This window comes from Bufo bufo, chromosome 2 (assembly GCF_905171765.1).
Source record: "Bufo bufo chromosome 2, aBufBuf1.1, whole genome shotgun sequence".
In the NCBI taxonomy this organism is placed as follows: Eukaryota; Metazoa; Chordata; class Amphibia; order Anura; family Bufonidae; genus Bufo; species Bufo bufo.
The window spans coordinates 744,946,312-744,961,985 of NC_053390.1; the positions used below are offsets into that span (position 1 = coordinate 744,946,312).

The window sequence follows — 15,674 nt, forward strand, 5'->3', positions numbered from 1 at the left end:
TCATTAGGGGTCCAAATTGGATAGCAAATTCAATTTGTTCTGAAAAAAATGTTCCAAATAGAAGTGTTCCAATTGCCCTGAAAACAACACTCTGAGGTGTCCTAGGACTGTATTAACTCCTTTCAAGATCTTTAATACCAAGGCAGCATTAGTAATGTCAACGAATCAACATAATATATTTCTATGGTTAAACAGATGGTAGCCGGTAGTAACAAACAGCCTGTTTAATAAGGCACTCCACTGTCAGATTTTTTGTTTTAAAGTAAGAACAGTGCAAAATTTTTTCCTTGGGTTGCAGATTCTTCTCTGTCTTCTGATCTGTAAAATGGTGGCTGTCTTTTCGAACAATTTGTGCTGAATGATTCACAAAAGTTTTGGATTCACCGAAATTAGAAACTTTAAGAAACTAATTTGGAAAGAATCAATTCTCTCATATCTGGTTATTTCCATTTTATATTTTTAATCTTATTAGTTTAATTTGCTATAAGTCTGTCCGTAAAGAGGCTTACAAAGAAAAGACAGGTTGTCATACTTTGGTTTATTTGCTCAGGGAAGAATATAGCTTTGGGGAGATATAATGTACACACATATGAATGTACAGTACAGAGACCTAAATAGTGTTTTTTTTTTTTTTTACCTAGGTCTGTAACCATGCCAAAAGTTTCATCAGCAAAAATGGCAATTTTTAACTTTAAGAGAATTGAGACTATGGGACTCTCTGTTACTGGAGGTTGTGATTGATATTTTACTGAATGCACTCAAGAAAGGCCTGGATAAGTGAATCGATTCTAAACAAATCAGATTTGTTACAAATTTCACAAAATTTGTCCCCCAAACAAGTCTGAAGCTGTTTCTATTCGTTTCAGATGAACCACGTAAAAATGGCTCTAAGGGCCATTTTACTGTTAACATTAGCGGGGAAAACCACAAGGGAGTAAGAAGATGGAGGATCAAATGAAACTGGGAGGAATTGGGGGGAGGGCTTGCAAATGCTCCATTGTTACATCTGTGTTAGCGGAAGCATTACTGCATCAGACCCTATGTTTGATAGACATTTTAGTGCAAAAACGTCCTATTTGAACCAGTAATATGCAATACATAGTCCAAAGACCTTTCACCGCAAACACTGTAGCGTTATATCAGTGTTATTGGATGCATAGGTTTAAAAAAAATTACTACGAAAATTTCATTATTGAACCAGTAATATTAAAACATAGTTTAAAGACATTTCACTTCAAACATTGGCAATGCCAGCATGCAGTGTGTCTGTAGAAGGGGAGGGATATTTAATTACATTTCTGCCTTTAAATTACAGAAAATACTTGATAGTACTGTTTAATAATCAAACTTTAAAAAAAAAAAAAACTTCAGCTCATATTTGCAGCCACCAATTGCTTAGTAGAAGTGCACAAATAGTCCTACAACATAAACAGCGACAGTGGGGGATCACTGACAAAAATTCCAACAAAAAATATGTATCCTAATCAGGGGACATTTTTATGCGTCTTAAAGGGAAATTCTCTGAAATGTGCACTGTCGGAGCCTATAAAAATTTTATTTTAGGCCACGGAAGTATGGGCCTTAAAAATTAGGCATTCACCTGACATAAAAGAACGTCTGATTATGTGGTTCGAGGTACATTATGCGGTCAATGGATAATAATTTTACTGTAGGCCACTGGACTACAGGCCCCAAACATTAGGCATTCAACGGACAGAAAAGATCAAGTGATTATGTGGCCAGAGGTAGATTACACGGTCAATGGATATCAATTTTACTGCAGGCCAGTACAAATACAGGTCAAATGCATATGTTTAAAATAACTAAAAATATAAAATTAGATTAACAACATGAAAAAAAAACCCTAATGATAATAGTTGAAATTCGATAACACGTGGTCTTCACTGGTGTTGAATTTTTCAGCACAATGGCCAGAATGACAAGCTGTATGCTTGCTTGCAGGGGTGTAACTACCATAGCGGAAGACCATGTGACTGCTATGGGGCCCAGGGCAAGAGGGGGCCCGGTTGGGATCATTTCCTCTTCCATTCGGGCTGAAAACTTGGTCAGGACTTTACCCTCTAAAGGAACAACTTTTAGCAAATGAGGCAGCCTGGTAAACCAATATCAAGGTTTATTGATCCTCCTTCTGAGATCTACCAGCTATAATTTTTTTTATATTTGTCCACCACTGATCTTGAAAGTTAGGCAGATTGCTCTGATTCTCAGTAATAAATACAAAATGAATGATAATCTCCTCTTTGGGCTTTTTTTGTATTACAAAATGACAAATTCACACAGGTATGATATAATGAATTACGCTTGCTGTTGGTAGTTTTTAAAAATGTGCACTTTATAAAGTGGTCTAGATAGATAACTGTTTCTCATTGTACTAACCATAATCATATTGTAGAATAACGTATGATTTAATGTAAATGATTGTATTTTTAAAAAATTTGCAGGCTTTGTGTACTGCAGTGACTCAATCAGATGTATTTGAAACCATGATGTTAGTGTTTAGTGGAGCTGATGTCATGTGCACAACTGGAGATCCAATAAATAGCACTCCATACCTTCTAGCTAAAATGGCTGGCCAGCGCTTACAGATGGAATTTCTACATCAGAACAAGTTCTCAGGTATAGTTTTTACCGGATGACGGATTACAACACCAGAAATTTTTGATGATAATTTTACACCAACTTAACCCCTTAAGGAAAGTTTCACCTTAAGGACTGAGCAAAATTTTGCTGATCTTTATGTGGTAATAACTTTATTGAAATTATTTTACTTATTCAATTGATTCTGAGATTGAGATTGATATCTCAAGATACACTGTACATCATGTTAGTAATAAATGTGGGTCTATGTGTAACCTTTATATGTAAAAAAAATTAAATACAGAAAATTAGATATTTTAATTTTTTAGAAATTTAAAATGTTCTGCTTTTAAGTCAGATAAGTGATACTAATTAACATTCATCATATGTCTACTTTATGTTAGACTCATTTTGTAAATATTTTTATGTTTTTAGGACGTTAAGAATTTACAAACACTTGGCTATGAAAATAAATAATTACATTTGTTACAATAAAATGTTGCTTTAGCCCCAAATTTTTCATAAGGCATAGCAGGAGAAAATGCACCCCGAAATTTCTTACCCATTTTCTCCTGAATAAGGCAACACTCAGTGTGTGCTCATAAACCGTTGTGTGGGCATATCACAGAGCTCAGAAGGGAATGAACGCTATATGGCTTTTAGAAGGTGGATTTTGCTGAAATGATTTCCAGGCATTACTGTATATATTTCAAGAAACCCTAAGGTACCACTTTTGGAAACTACACCCCCCCCCCCCCCAAGGAATTTTTCAAGGGGTGCAGTGAGCATTCTGATCCCATAGGTGTTTTCCAGAAATTAATGTGTAAGGGATAGTAGAAAATGAAAATTTTAATTCTTCCACAGATATGTGCATAATATGTTGTGCCCAATTTATGCCACTAAAAAAATCAGCTCTCTAATTATTGCAATGTGTTTCCTGATAGTAGAAACACCTCACGTGTCCCAAAACTTTAATTTGGATATAAGACAGGGCTCCAAATTGAAAGTACACTATGCACTATGAAGGACTAATATGGTGATTTATACAGCATTAGCTGACAATTGCTGAAGCTCTGATGTGAAATAAAAAAACTCTCCCCACAAAAAGTGAAATGTTTTTGGAAATGCTGTTAAAATAAAATATTTAATTTTTCACAATAAAATGTAATGTGCTTTAGCTACAAATCTTTCATTTTCACAAGGGGTAACAGAATAAAATGCACCCTACGTTCTCCTGAATATGGCAGCACCCCATATGTGCACACAAAGTGCTGTATGGGCATATCACAGGGTTGAGAAGGGATGAAACACCCTATGGATTCAGGCAGGCAGATTACACTGAAATAGTTTTCAAGAAGTGAAATTTTGTAAACTACCTCCCTCAAGGATTTTTTCAAGGGGTATGGTGTCTGTATTATATATCTGTATTATATATACAAGCTATCTAACTATCTATCTAATGTAATGAGTGGAAAGCACAGAGCACAGCAATGACACTGCTGTCTCTCTTAGAACTTTAAAAAACTACAGAACATGGCTGCTGGGGAGGTTATTATATAGTAAGGGGTAGGCAACTTTCCTATTGGTTGCTAGGGATGTTGCTAAACTCAAAGACATTGAAGCCTTCTCATTGGCCCACAAGCAAGAATCAGGGAGGGATCATGGGTTCAGATGAAAAAGAAAATCTAGAATATTTGAAAATACAAATATATCACTATATTCTAAATATTCGCGAATTCTCAAAGTGCCGATATTCGTGATTCGAATATTCGCTCCCAACACTAATAGAGACCAGTTGATACACATAACCACTATTGTAGGCTACACAATGGGTTTCTAGGTAAAATTTATGCAAATAATCATATCTAACATATGCCTGCATCAGATGCTGGTTCAGAAAAGCTAATTTGAATAAATTTCCCAGAAACCCAGAGGGGTATAGCCTGGCTTACTGTGCACACGTATTCGGTGTAACAGGTGCATCACCCGGACTACAAAACTGCACACACATACTAGACTACTTGGCATAGTAGGGGCAATATCTAATCTACAATACTGCGCACACATACTTGGTGTACCATGGGCTCTACATAATGAAAAAAAGTACCCCTTCGAAAATGCTTATATATTGTTAAGAAACACACATTTCTGTACTAGTCTATCTTTATCACCTTTCAAAAAGTTTGGGTCCCTCGCTAATCAAAGTTGCTCCAATTGCCCAAAAAATTGGTATATAACACCTTCTAATCTCCTAGGACTCAGAGATTTTATGAAAATATGCTATCTCTTTCCAAATATTTGCTTTTTATTTCCCTCGCCCATTTAACCCTTAGAGGATCGGGCAATTTTCCATTTTTGCTTTTTCGTTTTTTACTCCCTGCCTTTCCAGAGTGATATATTTTATTTTTTTTGCCAGACAAGTTGAACTTGCTAATGGCACCATTTACAGTTGCATACAATGTAGTGGGTAGCGAGAAAGAAAAATCTAAATAGGATGGAATTGAAAAAAAAAATGCAATTCTTCCACAGTTTTATGTTTTGTCTTTTTATGGTGTTTACTATATGGTAAAAGTGACCTGTTACCTTCTATAGTATTTCTTGTGTTTTAAATTTCCCGTCACTATAATCTGACCTCTGTAACTTTTTTGCAGTTATGCATATGGAGCTGTGAGGGCTGATCTTTTGTACTTTTCAGTTATACCATTTTGAAGTGTGTGACTTTTTGATGGACGTTAGAGGCAAAAAATGGCAAATGGGCCTTTTTTTCCATTATGCTATTCACCGCATGGGATAAATATTGTGATAGTTTAATAGTACGGGCGTTTACATGCTACATCTGAAGTCACTTCACAAAAAAAATTGTTATATTACTGTAAGGAAATTCGTCTCTGTACAGTATTGAAATGTATGGGCTCCGATGAGCCGAAGTAAGTTATTCACAAAATTGCGGAAGATTTTGTTGAATAACTTCGGAAATTGATTATTAAAGTGAAAAACCTTGGAACCGAACTCGGCTTCGGTTTCAAGGTATCACTCGGAACTGAAGCGGAGTTCGGTTCCATATTTTAAAGTGTTTTTTCACTGTAATAATCAGCTACAGAAGTTATTCAACGAAGTCTCACGCAACTTCGTAAAATAACTTACTTTGGGTCATCGGAGCCCAAACATTCTAATACTGTATGGAGATTAATCCGTACACTATTATAATAATTTTTTTAGCAAAGTGACTTCGGATGTTGCATCCGAAGTCACTTCGCTCATCTCTAGTAGCCATTCCCAGCATCCATGGGGTTAAGAGAGGGAAGGAGCTCTCTCTCCACCATCCGGCCGTCGCTGCTGCAATGGCAGTGGCCCGATGGTTGCCATGGAATTTGGACACCTTACAAAGGTGTCTGGGCTTGCCATGTCCCTAAGACTGATCCGACCAAATGGGTCTTGATAAAAAAAAAGTAATTAAATGGAAATGTAAGTAAAAATGAAATAAAAATTGTCTTTTCCCTTATCCGTTCATTTATGTCATAAAAAAATGAACAAAAAGAACTACACATAATTGCTATCATCGCGTCCGTAATGACCTGTAGAGATGGCCTTGCGGTTAGCCCGGCGGTCGTTTCGTGGCGAACTTTGCGTGTTTGTGATTCGCCGAACATGCATACATATGGAGATATTCGCGCCCGCCATATTCTTTTACATTGTGAAGAACTTTGACCCATGACACATCAATCAGGTGGTACAGGACAGCCAATTGAGATGTTTCAGCACATGGACATACCCCCTACCTTATAAATAAACAAGATCTGGCCGCCATTTTACATTCAGTGTTTTGCCAGTGTTGCTATGTGGAGCAGGGACAGGCTGTTGGGGACACCAAACACTAGCTAATAGGGCCACAAAAGTCCTTTTAAGGACTGGTATAGGTGTGCTATCGATAGGTGTGATACACAGAGGAGTGCGATATACTTATAATATACTTTTATAATGAGTCAAAAACACATAGATCTATATAGTGATCACCTGGAAGTCAGGGACCTAGGGGCTAGGGTCTTACTAGGGCCATTTTTATATAGGGTAAGGTTCCGGACGGGGTCGCTCTTATCAGGGCCGCTGGTCTGTGGTTAGGCTATCAGGGCCAGAATAACACCCCCCTGTAGAGCAATATCAGGGACAGTTCTTTGCCCACCCTGTCCTTCAATACCACATCATCATCTAGCCCAGGGATGGAAGTTTTTTGTTTTCCCTCCGGGATTCATGGATGTGCACTGGAACCCCCCTGATTGTAGAAGGACATATGGTTTCTGATTTGGTGCCGCCGAGCACCTGATTTAGTGCCGCCGAGCACTTGTTATTGCCTACCACATCTATGCTTTTCGCTTAACTTTCATAATTTAATTTATTTTCATTTTGAGGGATATCTTTTCCATTCACACGTCAGCAAAATGGGTCCTCATCCGATCCGCAATTTTGCGGGACGGGTGCAGACCCATTCATTTTCAATAGGGCCGGAATGTGCAGTCCGCATCCGAATTTGCTGTTCACAATGTCGGATCCGTCCTGCCGCTATTTCGCCAGACCGCCGCTCCGTCCTCATTGATTATAATAGGGATGGGGTGGAACTCCGGCGCAGCACGGAAGTGCACGCCGAAAGGCCGCCGGACCAAAAGTACTGCATGTCTGACTTTTTAGTCCGGCGGCCTCTCACCGTGAACTGCCATGCTGCGCCGGAGCTCCGTCCCCGTCCCATAATAGTCAATGGGGATGGAGCGGCGGTCCGGCGGCATGGCAAAATAGCGGCAGGACGGATCCAACAGGGTGAATAGCCTGTCGGATCCGTCCTGCCGCTAGTGTGAAAGTACCCTAACTTGAATGGAGCCATGGAACGTGATTTGCGGGCGATAATAGGACATGTTCTAACTTTCAATGGAACGGAAAAACGGAAATATAAAGATGGAATGGATACGGAGTACATTCTGTTTTTTTTGCGGAACCATTGAAATGAATGGTAAACGGACCATATATGGAATTAAAAAAAAGGCTTTAAGAGGCTTTAAGAGTTTGTGTGTTAACCCTGCTACATCTGTTAGTAAGGCGGCACTCACCATTTGTCGTATAAAAATCCTTTATTCGTCTAAACAGGCATATACACGTGTGGCAGGGGCGGACATACTTTCCTGCAGTCAAAGGCGACTGCCGTTTCGCACAGTTGTGCTTCTTCTGGCCACTTACATAGTCAAGTCCCACAGGTGCTCATTTTATGTGTTGCTCTGCACCATTATCATGGTAATTAAAATCAAATAATATACTGATTTATCGCATTGCAGCATGTGTATTAACATATCTTGCATTTAAAAACAAGCAACAGTAATCAAACAAGCGCTACCCTGGATGTTCATTATTTTTAGAGGAAACCGCTAAGGTCATTCTTATTATTTAGGCCTAATGGACCTAAGGCTTTTGTTCGGATAATCCATCTTCCCTTTTTTTGCAACAGAAGGCGGTGTCTGTCACCACCTTGTGGAGGAGGGGGTACATATTCAATACCTTAAAAACTCAGACAGTTTATGTCTCCCCCATGCGCTTCCCTTATGTGATTTATCAATCTTGGACATCCTTTACTAGATTTTATCGAGTTCAAATGTTCTCTGAACCTTTCATATGTGCATCTAATGGTTTTGCCCACATAAAAACATCCACATTGACACATTACCAGATATACAATGTATGCACTTCTACAAGTTATGAAGCTATCAAATTTATGATATATACCCCCGAAAAGCAGGATTTTATTTTGAGCATTATACCTACAGAAGGCACAGTTTCCACATTTAAAATTTCCTTTTGGTCTCTTATCTTGTAGCCAATTTTTGTTCTATTTTTCTACATATCTACTCCTCACCAGAAAATCTTTTATGGTGTGACTTCTTCTGAATGTTATTATCGGTCTATTTTTAGTGAACTCTTCTAAGCTACTATCCCTTTTCAAGATATCTCAATTACTTTGTATTATTTTACGTATATTTTCTGCCATCGGACTGTATCTAAAGGAAAAGACAAATCTTTTTTGTTCTTCCCTATTATTCCCTTTTCCATTGTTATTCCCCTTTAGCAAATCTTGCTGGGAGATTTTACCAGCTTTCTCCTTAGCTAATTAAAGTTTTTTTTTTTCGGGTACTCCCTCTCCAACAGTCTTTCCTTCAGTTCAAAGGCTTGGGTTTCGTAACCCATTTCTGTGCTATTCTTCTTAACCTGATAAATTGGCCATAGGGGACAGGTTTTTTCGCACTCATAGGATTAAAACTGTGTTGTGCAGCAAGGAGTTGGTCCCCGCGGGCTTACGATAGCCCTCTGTGACCAGCTCATTGCTCCCACAACAGCCAGATCCAGAAACTGCAAAGTCTGATTGCCATAATTATAGGTGAACTTCATATTCATATCGTTCATTTAAATAGATTGCAAGCTCAGCACATTGTACCTCATTTCTTAACCACACTACAAAAACATCATCGACATATCTCAAATATGTTTTTATATGACGCAAGAATGAATTATCCACTGAAAAAATAAACCTGTCCTCAAACCTTGCCAGATATATATTCGCAAAAGTGCATGACACTGGTGTCCCCCATGGCCGTGCCGTGTTTCTGTTTATACCATTGTTCTGTCATAAGAATAAATTCTAAACCTTCTTCAATAAACTGACAAAACAAATTGCTCTTTCCAGTGTTGCCCAGAACATCCATTACTGCCGTAATCCCTGCTCTGTGCGGTATGCGAGTATAGAGAGATTTTCTACATCTAGGGAGTGCCAAAAGGAAGTCATTAGTATCTTTCACATATGCAGGGGCATTTTTTAACCCTGGTCTCAGTAACCAGTTAATACACTGCTCAAAAAAACAAAGGGAACACAAAAATAACACATCCTAGATCTGAGTTAATTAAATATTCTTCTGAAATACTTTGTTCTTTACATAGTTGAATGTGCTGACAACAAAATCACACAAAAATAAAAAAATGGAAATCTAATTTTTCAGCCCATGGAGGTCTGGATTTGGAGTCACACTCAAAATTAAAGTGGAAAAACACACTACAGGCTGATCCAACTTTGATGTAATGTCCTTAAAACAAGTCAAAATGAGGCTCAGTAGTGTGTGTGGCCTCCACGTGCCTGTATGACCTCCCTACAACGCCTGTGCATGCTCCTGAGGTGGCGGGCGGTCTCCTGAGGGATCTCCTCCCAGACCTGGACTAAAGCATCTGCCAACTCCTGGACAGTCTGTGGTGCAACGTGACGTTGGTGGATAGAGCGAGACATGATGTCCCAGATGTGCTCAATTGGATTCAGGTCTGGGGAACTGGCGGGCCAGTCCATAGCATCGATGCCTTCGTCTTGCAGGAACTGCTGACACACTCCAGCCACATGAGGTCTAGCATTGTCTTGCATTAGGAGGAACCCAGGGCCAACCTCACCAGCATATGGTCTCAAAAGGGGTCTGAGGATCTCATCTCGGTACCTAATGGCAGTCAGGCTACCTCTGGCAAGCACATGGAGGGCTGTGCGGCCCTACAAAGAAATGCCACCCCACACCATTACTGACCCAATGCCAAACTGGTCATTCTGGAGGATGTTGCAGGCAGCAGAACGTTCTCCACGGCGTCTCCAGACTCTGTCACGTCTGTCACATGTGCTCAGTGTGAACCTGCTTTCATCTGTGAAGAGCACAGGGCGCCAGTGGCGAATTTGCCAATCTTGGTGTTCTCTGGCAAATGCCAAACGTCCTGCACGGTGTTAGGCTGTAAGCACAACCCCCGCCTGTGGACGTCGGGCCCTCATATCACCCTCATGGAGTCTGTTTCTGACCGTTTGAGCAGACACATGCACATTTGTGGCCTGCTGGAGGTCATTTTGCAGGGCTCTGGCAGTGCTCCTCCTGTTCCTCCTTGCACAAAGGCGGAGGTAGTGGTCCTGCTGCTGGGTTGTTGCCCTCCTACGGCCTCCTCCACGTCTCCTGATGTACTGGCCTGTCTCTTGGTAGCGCCTCCATGCTCTGGACACTACGCTGACAGACACAGCAAACCTTCTTGCCACAGCTCGCATTGATGTGCCATCCTGAATAAGCTGCACTACCTGAGCCACTTGTGTGGGTTGTAGACTCCGTCTCATGCTACTACTAGAGTGAAAGCACCGCCAGCATTCAAAAGTGACCAAAACATCAGCCAGGAAGCATAGGAACTGAGAAGTGGTCTGTGGTCACCACCTGCAGAACCACTCCTTTACTGGGGGTGTCTTGCTAATTGCCTATAATTTCCACCTGTTGTCTATCCCATTTGCACAACAGCATGTGACATTGATTGTCACTCAGTGTTGCTTCCTAAGTGGACAGTTTGATTTCACAGAAGTGTGATTGACTTGGAGTTACATTGTGTTGTTTAAGTGTTCCCTTTATTTTTTTGAGCAGTGTATTTATATACACCACTAGCTGCTATTTTTTTTATACACAAAAAAAAAGTCTTCATAAGACCTAAGCACAGGTGTGATCAGTAATGAATGATTGCAGAACATGCGCACACAAGCACAAAAATATATCTTAAAAATTTGCTACATTTAAAAAATCTGAATACTAGCTAAAAAGTAACTTCCCTAATAAAGGCTAAGTTCACACTTCAGTTATTTGGTCAGTCAGTTATATTGAGCCAAAACCAGCAATGAAACCTACTTAGAGATCAGGTGTAATTTAAAGGGCTTATTCACACGGCCGTTGTGCGGTCGTTCCGTGGATTGGAAAATTGCGGCCCCCAATGCACGGGCAACGTCAATGCGGTGGCCGGGACTGATCCAGACCCATTCAATGTGCGGAGACATGGACAAAAACACCATGGAAGCACTTCGTAGTGCTTCCGTGGGGTTCTGATCCGTGCTTCCGTTCCGCATCTCCGTGATTGCGGACCCATTCAAGTGAATGGGTCCGCATCCATTATTGCCCATGTATTGCGGACCCGCCGTATTGCGGACCCACAACGGCCGTGTGAACAAGCCCTAACTGATCTAAATAATTGACCAAATGAATGAAGTGTGAACTTCCCTATTAAAGCTCTAACTACTATTTCAACATTTTTTTTAACACAAAAGAAGATCACACCAAAAACTTAGCATGAATTATAAAAAGAAAATCCTGCGTAAAAAACTGAGCACAGCACTTGACAGTCACAGCTCACACACAAAAATACAGGTGCAAGGCTGATAAAAAAAAGGGTGACATAAAAAGCAGTCACGGATAGCTTGTCGTCCGCCAAAAGAGGATAATGATTGGAATTAAGGGTACTTTCACACTAGTGTTTCTTTTCCGGCATAGAGTTCTGTCACAGAGGCTCTATACCAGAAAAGAACTGATCAGGCATATCCCCATGCATTCTGAATGAAGAGTAATCCATTCAGGATGCATCAGGATGTCTTCAGTTCAGTAATTTTTGAATGATCAGGCAAAGGAGAAAACCGTAGCATGCTACGGTTTTATCTCTGGCGAAAAAAACTGAAGACTTGCCTGAATGCCGGATCCTGCATTTTTCCCCATAGGAATGTATTATTCAAAATACCGGAATGCCGGATCCGTCCTTCCGGCCTGCGCATGCGCAGACAGGTAAAAATGTGAAAAAAGATACAAGACGGATCCGTCTGTCTGCATGACAAGCGGAGAGACGGATCCTTTCTTGAAATCCGGATGCGTATCACAAATGCTTTTAGTCACATCCAGATCGGCGGATCCGGCGGGCAGTTCCGAAGACGGAACTGCCCGCCGGATCACACTGCCGCAAGTGTGAAAATAGCCGAAGGAGCAGGGATCTGGAACTTCTACAACTGTACAATAAGCTTACTGAACATTGCAGCTGTTACATAAATTCTTTTTTTCACACTGTCAAATAGAAGAACTCAGTGGTGGTGCACCACAGGTCCCAGCCAGCCAACTTATAGCACAGAGGGGCACAGAACTGGTGCACTAACAGGGGACACCAAACACTGGTGTCCCCTGTCTTTGAGCCAGTTCACTTCTGGTTTTTGCTGTACATCTAGCAGACACATGTGGGCATACAGTAAAAATATGTACACAAACGTATGCAATTTTGTTATCTATTTGATGTAATGTATACATTTGACGGATGTGCATACGTTTTAATGTGTCTGTGTCTATTTTATTTTTTAACAAAAACGGAAAAAGTTTCTGGGAAACCTTTCATTTGTTAAATAAAGATTTCAAGTATATCAAAGAAAGTATGAAGTACCTGGATAACAATTGATATGTTAAACATATGGTCTTATGTGTCCATCAATCTCCCATTCACTGCAATGCAAAAAAATATAAATAAAAATAAAACTACACTATTCCATCCTGCAAAAAAAATTAAATTATAATACAGAAATGTAAACAGTGACAAATGGAGTCAAATGTATGCCCATATTCTATGGGTACGTCAAGCTATGTGTTTCTATATGGTTTTGTTTTCTGTTTACATACGTATATGCTAGATCTAGAACAAAAATGAGATGTGAACAGTTCCTAACCTGGGTGTGATTGGTGCTGTCCCTTTCGACACCAATCACGTCCATTGCACCTGCAGTTCCCTCGCTGGTTTTTACAGTAAGGCCTTTTGCACACGAATATATATTTTTTCCGTTTCCATTCTGTGTTTGCGGTTTCTGTTTGCCGTCAGTATGCGGAACCATTCATTTCAATGGTTTCGCCAAAAAAATTGAATTACTCCGTGTGCATTCCGTTTCATTATTTCCGTATATCCGTTACGCTAAAAGATAGAACTTGTCCTATTATTGTCCGCATAACGGACAAGGATAGTACTGTTCTATTAGGGGCCAGATTTTCCGTTCTGCAAAATACAGAATGCACACGGACATCATATTATGTATTTTTTGCGGATCCGTTTTTTGCGGACCGCAAAAATACATACTGTCGTGTGCAAGAGGCCTAAGGAAGCTGCAATGAACTTACCCAAAAGGGTTACTCCGCACAAGATCTACAACAAAATCAGTGGCAAAATCCCTGTGTATTGTGAAACAGATAAATAATGCTGATTTAACCTTTTTAGGTTTCAAATCATCAGAAAATTTTTCGGAAAATGGCAGCAATGTGTCATATTGTGGATTCTTGTATAAAGCATCTTCAAACTTTTCAAAGATGTCAACTAGCCGAAAACAAAAAGAAGGTAAATTAGTTACATATCAACATATAAATTTTTTGCATGTAGTGTATATGACATACAGTAATGCATCATGTACACAGCAAAACCAGTTTAGATATACTGTTTCTAAAAGTAATTATATCAGCATACTGAATGTTTGGTTTTTGGAATGTACAATACGTATAATAACCACAATTTGGAGTAGCAAAAAAATAAATCTATGCACAAATCCAATAATGCAACTGAACAAGTTTATTCAAATAGGTTGGGTTTTATAAGATTCAACAAACCATAAATTCCAAATTTGTTCTTCCTTACCTTTCCTCTTGGTTTGAGATATCTCAAATATTTGAATATGATTGGTTCGTAGAATTTTCTGAAACAATTTGATACGAATTAATTTGTGGCGAATCGCGTTAAAAAACAGCTATTTCCTGACTGCAGAGAGCCTGTAAAGTGGTGTATAATACTGTGCCTTGCAGCAACACACATAGTGAGTCTGCTGTGGAAGTGAAACAATACTGTGAGTCAGTATGACACGCAGATGACAGGCATCGCTCTTAGAATCACTGCACACTTCACTTCTATGGGCAGTTACGGGGCCAAAACTGAACAAATAACTCAAGTGTGAACTCAGTCTTAGGCCTCTTTCACATGAACGTATTTGTTCCGTGGCCATATTGCAGGCCACATACGGCGGTTCCGCAATGCACGGTGCACCAGCCATGTGCATTCAGCATCACGGATGTGGACCCATTCACTTGAATGGAACGGAGTGCTTCCGTGGAGTTCCATTCCGTGCTTCCGTTCCGCAAAAAAATCTAACTTGTTCATGAGCTGATGAAGGCTGGATGGGCCGATACGCGTCCTCAATATGTATCTGCATTGATGAAATAAAGAAAGAGATGTTTTGAAGACAAAGAGCGCCGGCTAGGATTTTTTGCTACATTTCTATCTCCACTGCATACTGCCACGGTGTGTCTGGGTCATCTGCCTCGTCTTCCTCATCTCCCTCTTGCTCCTTCGACTGCACCTACTCCTCCTGTCCTGTCACTTATGTAGAAAAACCACCCATTTCGCTACACATTGCTTGTGCTCCAATGTCCTCCTCCTCCTCCATTTCAGCCCCCACAAGGCTCATGTGGCTGTGAGATGTCCCCTGACCAGCCAGATTTACCGGCATCTTTTCCAGGATATGAATCAGAGGAATTACTTTGTTCATCCCATAGTCCTGGCGACTAACAAATAATGTGGCTTCCTTAAAGGGCACAAGCAAACAGCAGGTGTTACACATGAGCTGCCACTGGATAACATCGAAAATACACAGTGGAGTGCCTCTGTCCGCCTGTATCATCAATAAATCATTTATGGCCTTTCTCTGTTTGTACAGTCGGTCCAAAATATGGAGGGTGGAATTCCAACGGGTGGAAACGTTGCATATCAGCCTATGTTGGGGGACGCAGTTTTGCTGCTGTAGCTCAAGGAGGGTGTGCTTGGCGATGTACGAATGGCTGAAGTGCATGTCTATTTGGCCAAAGTTTCCTGGCCATTTTTAGGATGTCTTGCAGATGGGTGGAAGACTTCAGGTACCGCTTGACAACCAGATTGAACACGTGCGCCATGCAGGGCGCATGGCTCAGCCCTCGACGGAGCGACGACACCTTGTTCTTTCCGTTGTCGGTCAACATGGTTCCGATTTTGAGTTGTCGCGGAGAAAGCCAGGATTCGATTTCTTGATGAAGGACGCAGAGCAGTTCTTCCCTGTGTGACTCCGTTCACCCAGGCTAACGAGGTGCAGAACAGCGTCACACCGCCGTTCCCTGCACATGTGGTATACTGGTGGGGCACTGTGAATTGTCCCAGCAGTGGAGGCTGAGGACAAGGTGGAGAAT

General features: G+C 40.6%; 1 protein-coding gene across 1 annotated transcript in view; it reads left to right on the forward strand.

The window, feature by feature from the left end:
• ARAP2 (ArfGAP with RhoGAP domain, ankyrin repeat and PH domain 2) overlaps positions 1 to 15,674 on the forward strand; it is a 703,001-nt gene that overhangs the window by 275,451 nt on the left and 411,876 nt on the right. The window contains exons 14-15 of the mRNA XM_040419005.1: positions 2,463 to 2,637; positions 13,690 to 13,806. Coding sequence (XP_040274939.1) covers positions 2,463 to 2,637; positions 13,690 to 13,806 — 292 coding nt within the window. The remainder of the gene's footprint in view (positions 1 to 2,462; positions 2,638 to 13,689; positions 13,807 to 15,674) is intronic.